The 10518-nt window shown below is 35.4% G+C and overlaps 1 protein-coding gene across 1 annotated transcript in view; it reads right to left on the bottom strand.

Annotated features, from left to right (window-relative positions):
* Window positions 1-1250: 1250 nt before the first annotated feature.
* ttc21b (tetratricopeptide repeat domain 21B) overlaps window positions 1251-10518 on the bottom strand; it is a 28092-nt gene continuing 18824 nt past the window's right edge. The window contains exons 18-29 of the mRNA XM_079880332.1: window positions 10345-10483; window positions 9709-9815; window positions 9003-9191; window positions 7853-7963; window positions 7446-7527; window positions 7149-7299; window positions 6008-6169; window positions 4552-4747; window positions 3139-3363; window positions 2468-2588; window positions 2309-2376; window positions 1251-1968 (exon numbers count right to left, since the gene is read on the bottom strand). Of these exons, the coding sequence (XP_079736458.1) occupies window positions 1891-1968; window positions 2309-2376; window positions 2468-2588; window positions 3139-3363; window positions 4552-4747; window positions 6008-6169; window positions 7149-7299; window positions 7446-7527; window positions 7853-7963; window positions 9003-9191; window positions 9709-9815; window positions 10345-10483 (1629 nt within the window). The 3' untranslated portion in view covers window positions 1251-1890. The remainder of the gene's footprint in view (window positions 1969-2308; window positions 2377-2467; window positions 2589-3138; window positions 3364-4551; window positions 4748-6007; window positions 6170-7148; window positions 7300-7445; window positions 7528-7852; window positions 7964-9002; window positions 9192-9708; window positions 9816-10344; window positions 10484-10518) is intronic.

Genomic DNA, 10518 nt, shown 5'->3' with positions numbered 1-10518 from the left:
CCTGTCTATATATAAGTAAAATAGTAATAAAAGTAACAAAAAAAAAAAACAAAAAAAAAAACAACAGCAAGATAGCCTCTTCTATCATCATTTTTGTCAGCCATATTGAATATATGTTGTCAAAAATTAAAAATAAACACACACACACAATTATTCCCTCATGGTCCCAACATCCCAAGGTGACACGAGTCCCCATGAGTCAGTGTGCTTTCATGTTGAAGACCCCGCCGGGATAGAAAAACAACAAACAAACAAACACACACACACACACACGCGCGCGCGCGCAGTGGTGTTTAAAAATGAGGAGGCAAATTCCTCACTTTTTTTTTATTTTTATTTTTTTTTTATAAAATGTAAAATCATGTCCCAGTTAAACTTAATGTTGTTGCATTTTCCTGGTTAAATAAACATTACATAAAAAAAAACAGGAATTATTACATTATTTAACCAGGAAAATTTATATATATATATATATATATAAATAATCCCTTTTTAATGTGTATATATATATATATTTAATCCCTTTAAAACAAGTTTGTTTTTTTAAGCATTTTTACATGTATTCCAAAATAATAAGTAACAATAATAAGTGTGAACTAATGTTCATCTGTTTTTTTTAATAGTCAAATTATTTTTATCAAAAAAGAGGCGGGGTTTATCGCACAAACCAATCATATTCAACCATAGCACAATGGAGGCATTGCCTCCTCTCATGTGACTTTCCCCCATTCATTCTCAATTACCCCCACTTTACCCCCAGCGCACAAGGGATTAAACTCATTGGATCAGAGGAGGCAAGAGAGATGCGCACTCCCGCTGTAACTTCACCTGCTGTCACTGTTGGACACTTACTTTAAAAAAAAAACTAGTGATTTATACACTTTCTAATGTCACATTTTGTAATATTTGCGTTGTTTTACTTTTGTAAAATGGGTTATTGTCTCATCCAATTTTTTGAGGAGGCACTGCCTCCCTTGCCTCCTCGGAGGAAACTGATATAATAACAGCAGTCAAAGGTCACCCACGTTGGTTTGGATGTAACATCACACTCTAAATGGTTAAAACAGCTTGTATAGTGGACACCAGCATCAGATGGTCAAAGAGTTGTTTATCTGGAACAGAAAATTAAACTGTTTCAATTCTGCCCTGAGTTCAAGCACTACAAACGACACAGATTTAGGGTCATTTCCATTTGGGTGCTCTTGAGGGCAGAGCACTTGAAGAGAGAAGAGATTTACTGACTCGTTTGTGCATTTGATCGGCCCAATACAAAGCCATAGATCGTCACTTTATTTAAAATGGTTTTAAGTGTTTATCGTTGCATATTGCATACTGTTTTAAAACATGAGTAGACCTTATACAGCATACTGTGCAGTGTGAGGGAAGCAGTATGCTAACATTCCATTTAAAACACTGCCAAACAGTAGTATGCTACATCGTTGTCGCATGACCTCTCTGTGGCATAAAAATGGCATGCAATTATCATCTTGGAAATAAAAACAGTTGCATTTTTTATTCAATTGTAGGCAAAAATATTGTAACATTTGCCAGTCTGATCAAATAAAGAGTCAAAAAAGACACATTGCAAATGCAAGGTCAAGCACATTGCATTGTGGGATACAGTACTCTGTGCACTGTGCTCTGTTGTATCTGCATATTTTGGCAAAACAGATATTGCATACAGAAAGTGGCAGCTGTAGCCTGACTTTAGTGTTTTGAAATGTTTATTTATTTGTGTGTACATAATGAAAAATATTGCATCATTATCAATGCTTGTCTTAATGCTCAATTAACACTGGATGTAGTCATATCAAAACATTTCTTCTAAAGTGCATGTCTATGAAATTATAGATGAAATCAGGATTGAGCAACAGCACACCGCTCAATCTGTCATGATCTTAAAGCCACTCTTGCTTTGTCCAAGATGTCCTTTCTGATCCGTGGATAGTTGGGATGTGCGTCCAAAACCTGAGGGTGTGAGACATTCAGAAAAACACAAGAAAGAAAGAAGATGCAACAGGCTTGATCATATTTGCATATGAATCACAACAGCAAATGTTGCAGCAGCCTTGGTTTTTGTAAGTACTTTTCCCATTCAATTTCTCCATAGACATTTTAATAAAAAGTTCAAAACCATGAGCCAAATCAAAATGCTCTGAATTATTCACAATATTTCAAGATTCAAGATTCAAAGCAAAAATATATTTCCTCATATTCCTCCTCAAAACTATGTAAACATGGCAAAAATTCTCCCAAATTAGAGGGAGTCTGTCTGTGATCTATGATGCCAGAATTATTGCGTACTCACTTTATGACACACATCTATAGCATCCACGTGTCTTTTGGCCTTCAGGTAATTGAACGCAAGCTTGTAGCCTGGTAAACAAACAGGAGGATGATGTCAATGAGGGATGTGCACACACACACACACACACACACACACACACGGGAGGTGCTTTAATCTTACCTATAGTGGGGTTGGTTTGATTGCTGTACTTCCAGGCCAATTCATAATTCATGGCAGCATCTCTGAACGACTGCTCCTTCTCCATAATGTAACCCATGTACTCATATGCTTTGCAGCAGGACTATTGTAAAACAGGATATAACATCAGTCTGTTATTGGCATCAGTGTTATTCATTATTTAGGATATTCTGTTATGTCAAATGAAGAGTTTGCCAGCAAGTTGTTGTGATGTTCAAGAGGTTCAGCACACTTTTGTTTTTTGGCCATCAGTTTAAACACAAACACTGAAAATGTATCAAAATTAACTGAGTTCATGCTTAAAAATCTCAAAGTGGGGTAAGAAAAATTAAAACTGAATTCAAAGCTTATATTTCTTATCCTATTGGCAGATATTTTTTCGCGTTTTCAGCAAAAACTCACCTAATTTTGATTATTTTTCAGAAAATAAGACAATGTCTTACGTCATGCATCTCAAATAAACAAAAAAAACTGAGGAAGAACATCATTTTGTGCAGTGAAAAGATTTATTTTCTATATTTATATCTAAAAAGAGTAATTTTTTACCACGTTTTGATTTAAATGTTCTAATCTTTTATTATTTTTCAGTTGAATTTCCGGCAAAAAATTGATATATACCATGACTGTGATAAAAAAAAAAAAAAATCCGGCACCTTGTTATGGCGTAGGCACCTCTTCAGTAGCTCTCCAGCCATGTCATATTTTCCCGACTGGATGTAGATGTCGGCCAGGAGTAGCCAGCTCTTTTCAAACTCATCCGCATCAATGATGTTCCAGTTCATCTTGGCAATGCGTTTGAGCTGATTCCGGGCTCGAGGGGTTTGCTTCAGGATCATGTAGGCAGTGGCCATGGCCAGCAGCGCAGGAACATGATCTTTCTGCACAGAACACACACATTTCCTGGGGTAGGTGAGTGAATGAAGGAAAAGGATTCACCTTACAGGTGAAACTCGAAAAATTTGAATATCATGCAAAAGTTCATGTATTTCAGTAATTCAAATTAAAAAGTGAAACTAATATATTTAGTATATATAACTATATACATATGCATGATTATACTTTTCAGAGGGCTGACATTTCTGTATTTAAAATCCTTTTTTTTTTTTTTTACTGATTTCATGTAATATTCTAATTTTCTGAGATTTTGAATTTGGGGTTTTCGTAAGCCATAATAATCAAAATTATTACTTTTGCACGATATTCTAATTTTTCAAGTTTCACCTGTATATCTGTGACTATAAACATTTCTTAGAGGTCATTCACACAGAACACGTTTTTGCACTGAAAAGCACAAGTAGAAAGTTCAAAAGAACAGCATTTGGTGTATTTGAAATAGACATATTTTATCTTTACTGTGACTTTTGGTCAATTAATGCTTCCTTGCTAAATTAAGTTCTGAACGCTAGACAGTTCGTACAGATACTGTAAAATGAAATTCCTGGACTTTCAAGGACTTTTCAAGCACTACTTTATGGTTTTCAAGGACTGAGATCTCACTTATCAAACAATATCTTTATTATATTTTAAATTCTTAAAAAAGGTAAATGGATAGGCTAAATAAAAATGAACTAATAATACAAAATGGTACAAATAATAAAGTGCAGCACGTGCAATGACTGTGGAAACTTTAATCATTGAAAGGATACTATGACAAAGATATGGCTTTCCTTATTCAAACTGATTTATTTCCATGAATATATGATTGACCTGAAGAATGAAAGCTGTAACATATACTTGGATATTTATATGAGCAATATCACGCTCATAGCCATGTAAAATGTATCTATATCTGTATTAGACAGGCTACAGCATTCATTTTGTGTGAAACGATTGTTTAATCAATATATCTTTCAATAATTTAAGCACTTTTCAAGTACCTTTTCTTAAATATGGCTGATTTCAAGGGTTTTCCAGGACTTATATTTCTAAAAAGTAAAATTAAAGTACTTCAAGCACTTTAAGCATCTTGTACAAACCACTTAGTGTAAGTTTGCCTTGAAGGTGCGATTCATGCTGTGCTTGTGTGGGTGTGTGTATTCAACATCCGTCATGTGATGCCCACACACCTCACTGTTTGCGGTCTCGATGAAGACGTTGAGAGCTCTTTCCACGTTGGCTTTCTGCTTGGTGGCCAGATAGCAGTAGTTCTCCAGGATGCGCAGCTGAACGTGTCCCGCTGGGGTTTGTGGCTTCAGCTCCTTTAAGAGCTTCTCCGCTGTTCTCACGGCCAGCTGCTCTGACTCCTGCTTCTCTGTAGAGTTCCTGAACTCAAACAAATGAAATGCATCATTAGTAAGACTGAATAAAACTCCATAACAGCTTATGCAGAATAAAAGATATATTGGTGAAGTGAAGATGGTCTGAGGCACCTGGTATTAAGATCACCGTTTTCACTTGGCAGGAACATGCATCTCAAATGCATCTCCTGTGACACTTGTGGATGTTTCGAGTGGAATACTCATTGTTATTTTATTTAAGCAGCCGTTTTAAACGGGTAATTCACTGCTGGGAAAGTGGGCTTCCAATAAAACTTGTCTGCCTACCTATGCTATAGAAAGGCAAAAAATGTTTTAAATCAGTGCTACGTAACTAGAGAAAATATAGCAATGGGCTATTTCCCCTTTTGCAAAATAGGTATGAAAACCCATAATGCACTGTTCCTGTTGCCTTCCAAGGCCCCCAGTCTGATTCTATTGGATAGGCTTGACCAGAGTCAAATAGTGCCTTGCTTGAGTAGGAAGCACTTCTTAGCAAACATTTAGTCATAATGGTGTCAATTTGTATTGTACATATCCTACCAACATTGTAACAATACAAAGCGTGTTAAAATTAATTATAGTTTAACTGATCTCTGTAACTGCATGTTACCATATAAGGAAAACTAGTGATGCCGTGACAATGAACAACTAGTCAACGTGACAATGAACAAGTTTCCAAATTTGAGATCAGTGTTTTTATATATATATAAAACTGGCAAAGCTTTAAACTCTTGTTTTAGAGCAATGAATGATTGACAGATAAGTAGGTGGTCTTTCCTTGCTGTCGAAAACACATTGAGACAGACTAGTGCTTTCAATACAAATGCAATGAAGTCAAAATTATATAGGCATATTTAAAACATATTTTAATAACAATAATAATAATAAAAAAAAAACACAATTAAAATTGAAAATATAAATTATTAATAAATAAATTAATAAAAACAATAACAGTATAATAATTATACTAATAACACTGCTGCCTAAAAATGTAGTTTGACGGACCCAATTTACCTGTATTTAGCACTAACAACTTATTAACAGATGTTAACAGTGTAAACAGATTCTGAGTCATTGTTGTCAAGTCCGCAGATTTCCCATGGAATTAGACTACTTTTATGTTGTTATTTTTTATTTTAATTTTTTTTGCGAGTTGATTTAGACTGAGATCCAGTCGTAACTGAAATGGACCAAAGTGAGATCTGAGCCCACTTTCACAAGCTAAAGAGTGTGTATATAAAAACTCAATAAATGTTGGACCCACCCCATGTCTCCGTCCAGGTTCTCGAACACCTCTCCTCCAATGGTCTCATTGTCAGGGTTGAGGCAAATCTCAATCATGTTGTACACTGCATTCTGGCCCCAGTCGTTGTCCTTCCGGGCTTTGTTAAAGTGACGCAACCCATCGTTCGGTTCACCGGTGTACCTTTAAGAAGCAGAAGATCAATATTCATGTCCATATCAAATTTGGAAGAAAAAAAGAGAATTAGGGTGAATTCAGGTTAATTGGGAAACTTTTGCCATTGAGATGACTGTGTAAAACTGTCCAAATCAACATGGATTCATTTGGCTTGATGAACAATAGTGGATAAAAAGAACATAATTCTTATTGTATTTAATTCAGCAACCAAAAGCTAAGGTATCAAAGGTGTATGACTAATCAGACTCAGGTACTCCAGAGAAACAATTCCCAAATGTTTTTGTCAGTAATACTGTGAAACATTATTACATTTGAATAATACTTGTGTGGAAACCATTCTTTGATGAATAGAAAAATCAAAAGAATAGCATTTATTTCAAATAGAAAACTTTTGTAACATTAACAATAAACATACATTTTTGATTAATTTAACCCTTATGTTGTGTTCAGGTCATTTTGACCTGGAGAGGATTTTCTTTTTCCTGAACATGTTAGTTAATGTTATTGAATTGGATTGAAACTTACATACTTTGCTCACACAGTATAATTACTTCCCAAATTGTTTTACTTCCCAAACTTTTCCACCTTGTTACAGGGTTTTCAAAACGGCATTAGGGTTAAATGCATATTTTCTGAATAAAAGTATTAATTTCTTAAAAAAATTGACCCCAGACTTTTGAACAGTATATAACACTGTCTCCTTTGCCAAAATATTTACTTACCCCAGAGATTTTAAGTTAATATTTCAATAATTTAACAACACATTCACATGTTCATGATTCTCTGATGTCATTTAATGGTCACATGACATGCAGGTAAACAAAACGTGTTTTATTTTAATTATTTATTTAATTAAATTTGACAATTTCATGTTTTCATTTATTAGTTCATCAACTCATGAACCCCTTCCTGAACCCCAGTTTGGGATTACCATCATCATAAAGTGTTACCCCGGGCCCTCTGTTTTCTTATTTTATAATCTTACCAAAGGTAGAGCCCTTTGCAGTAGTTGTATCCAGGCTCAAACTTGGCCCTCGATGAGTGTTTCTCTGCCATCTCGAGGAATCTGGGAACCTCCTCCAGTTTGCCGGCTCTACGCAGCAGATCAATGAGGCGGGACAGCGTTGGGTAGTTGTCTGGGGGAAGAGATCAAATGAGTTCATTAGAGCTTCCTGGTTTCTTGGGTTTCCTCTGCGGTTCCTATGAGTGTGTGGAGGGAAAGCTGAGGGGCCGATGCAAAAACGGCGTAACCGTTTGAAAACTCAGGAGATGAATGACACACCTGGTTTCTTCTCCAAGAGCTGCTGGAAGTGAAATACAGCCTGTTCATAGTCCTGCTTCCGGAACATGAGGTCTGCCATCATCTAACAACCAACACGGAGAAGAGACTATCACCAAATGCCAAAACTACTGAAACTATAAGAAAGTTTGAAAATGATAAAAGAGCTGTGGGAGAATATGAGAATAAGGTGTAAAAAAAGAAATTTAAAACATTTTAACTAATGGCATCTTTAGAGGTTGACTTGAGAGGTTTGTTTATTTATCATCAATTTCTCTATAGAGAAAACAAATAAGAATTTTCCCTCCGGAACTCTACACACTAAAGATGTTTATTCTGCCTCTGGATGCATCTGATTGGTCCACAGTGGTGAGGTTATGAGAGAGGGCTATCTGCTTAGGGAAACTGACCAGTGTGGCGGACTCGTTGACCGGATCGTTCTTCAGAATGGCACTGCACTGCTGTTGACAGGCCTCGACATCATCCAGGGTCAGATACAGCTGAGCCAACTCCAGCATCACCTGATTAAACACACAAACATGCACATTTACTCTCACAGCCGTTCAAGAGGGACACTGAAACGTGCTTTTGAAAACAATCATTATATTCTAAGTTTCAAAAGTCTGTTTCGCATTTTTTTATGCAATAATGCATGCATTTAAAAAAAAAAAAAAAAAAAAAAAAAAACACTGAACATAATTTATTAACTTGCACATTAAAAAGAAAGAAAGAAAGAAAGAAAGAAAGAAAAACTGCAAAACCATGTACAGCACAAGGCAAATGTCCTCGAGACATTCTGGGAATTCTCAGTCCATTATTCATTAACCATAAAAACAGTGTGCTGCCAATTACACATTACCAGCCACGTTTGACAGATGTTTCTCATGATCTCAAAAATATTTTAAATGGAAAAATTGGAAAAAATAGTAGACAAATATAAATTGTGCTAAAGTGGGATTAAAAAAAGAAAGAAAAAAAAATCAAAAATATTATTTATTTATTTATTTTCAAGTAAATTTAAATAAAAAAATACTACCATACTACCAACTACCCATAATAATAAATAATAAATAAACAGTAAATAAATAAATAACATTATTTGTAATATCATCTTGGTGTTTAATGTAGTTGATTAAAACAGAACTGAATTAGCACCTTTCAATTGTAATTCCTTGAATTATCTAACAATATTATATAAAAAAAATAAAATAAAGTAATTTAATAATATTTAATATATATATATATATATATATATATATATATATATATATATATATATATATATATATATATATATATATATATATCACATTTGTTTTCTACATTACATGTTGCAAATACCAGGAGCGCCTTTTTAACATGGTCTATGAGGTGATTGATTGGTGATGGTTTGTTCAAATGTGTTCAAATGCAGCACCACACACACACACACACACACACACACACACACACACACACACACACACACACACACACACACTGACAGACGTCTCCAGGCTCTGCCGGACCCATCCAGCTGCAGAGGAACACACTGGACTCACTGATCCGGGCCACACTGACCTTGCTGTCACTTTCACAGTACACAAGCGCCTCTTTGTAAAACTTGACGGCCCGCTCGTAGCCGCGCTGGCTGCTGCAGTGTTTGGCGATTTCAGCACAGATCTCTGCGGCGAGCTGCTTCTGTGCGGGCACCGAGTCGGGCTGCTCCAGCTGAACACGCTTCAGAACCTTCGCCTGCACATCTCTCGCCTGAGCACCAAGCACAATTTCACAACAATTCAATCAGTTGCATTGGGCATGAAATTAAAGAAACACTTCACCTCGAGATTTAAATCCTGTTATTATTTACTCACCTTCCAAGACCTTTTGACAGAGTTATAGTAGAAATGTACGTGAAACATGAAATAGTAAATTTAAGAGGAGTGTTCTGATTGTAAATTGGTCTAGTGAATTTAAGGTGAGCTGTTGAAAGCTTTCAGAGCAGTGTGATTTTTGTATTTATCAATATTATTTTGATATTTTAAGTTTTTAGTAATTTTGTGATGTCCGTTCATCATTTTTATTAGTTTTTGTTTTTCTATTCTAACTTCTATATAGCTTTATTTTTATTTCAGTTTCAGTTCTTTAACTTAAACATATCTATTTCTTGGTGTTTCATCTAATATTTTTATTTTATTTCAGCTTTATTTACATGACCGAAAATGATTTGTAATAGTTTTAGTTAACAATAACAACACCGTTTCAGAGGAAGAGACATTCAACTCACTCTCTGTAGGGACAGTAACGCTTCCTCATTTTTATTGACTTTGCTCTGAACCTTGGCGAGAAGCACAAGATAACGACAGTCTTCGGTGAGTAACAACAGCTCATTCACTGAAAAACAAAGATAGAAAGACGGCATTGATTGCACATGAAAAAAAAAGAGCAACTGCATTGTGCACTACACAAGAATTGAATTATATTAAGCTGAACCACCTTCCAATCATCAATCAAAAGTGCACACCCATGCTCTCCCATGACACACCCAAAGGACTTTTCTGACAATCCCAATTTCATTTGTCTGTTGTGTAACAGGTTGTTGAATACACACCCTCAAACAAATAATTCAGCATTTCTAAGGCATGAGAAATGCAGTAAATATAGTAAAATATCCAAGTAAAAATACCCAGCAGACATGCAATATTCCTTTTTATTGCTTGAACACACATTTCATTCCTGATCAGATATCTGTGTTTAATGACTGCCAAATCTAAACAAGCTAAAATCTCCTTTTATCTAAAATAGCACTTTTTGGTCATTTTGAGTTTAATGTGCTAATAAAAAAAATTAAATCTCTTTTCCAGGGTACCTGAACTGAGATGTTGCCATTTTACAATAACTTAATTTCTGAGCTATTTCTCACCAGGATCATGTGTGAGAGCCTCTTGCAGGATTTTTTCACAGCGTTCATATTGCCTGAGCTTCATGAGCAGGTCGGCCAGGTCATAACGCAGGAAACTCTGCTGCCCGCTCTTCAGCGCAGCCTCGTAATAGTTCATTGCCTGGGAAGGGAAAAGATACATGGTGAAACTCCATA

This window comes from Squalius cephalus (genome assembly GCF_949319135.1).
Source record: "Squalius cephalus genome assembly, chromosome: 9".
NCBI lineage: Eukaryota > Metazoa > Chordata > Actinopteri > Cypriniformes > Leuciscidae > Squalius > Squalius cephalus.
The sequence above is the reverse complement of the archived record's forward strand: the minus strand, read 5'-3'. Positions and strand labels throughout refer to the sequence as shown.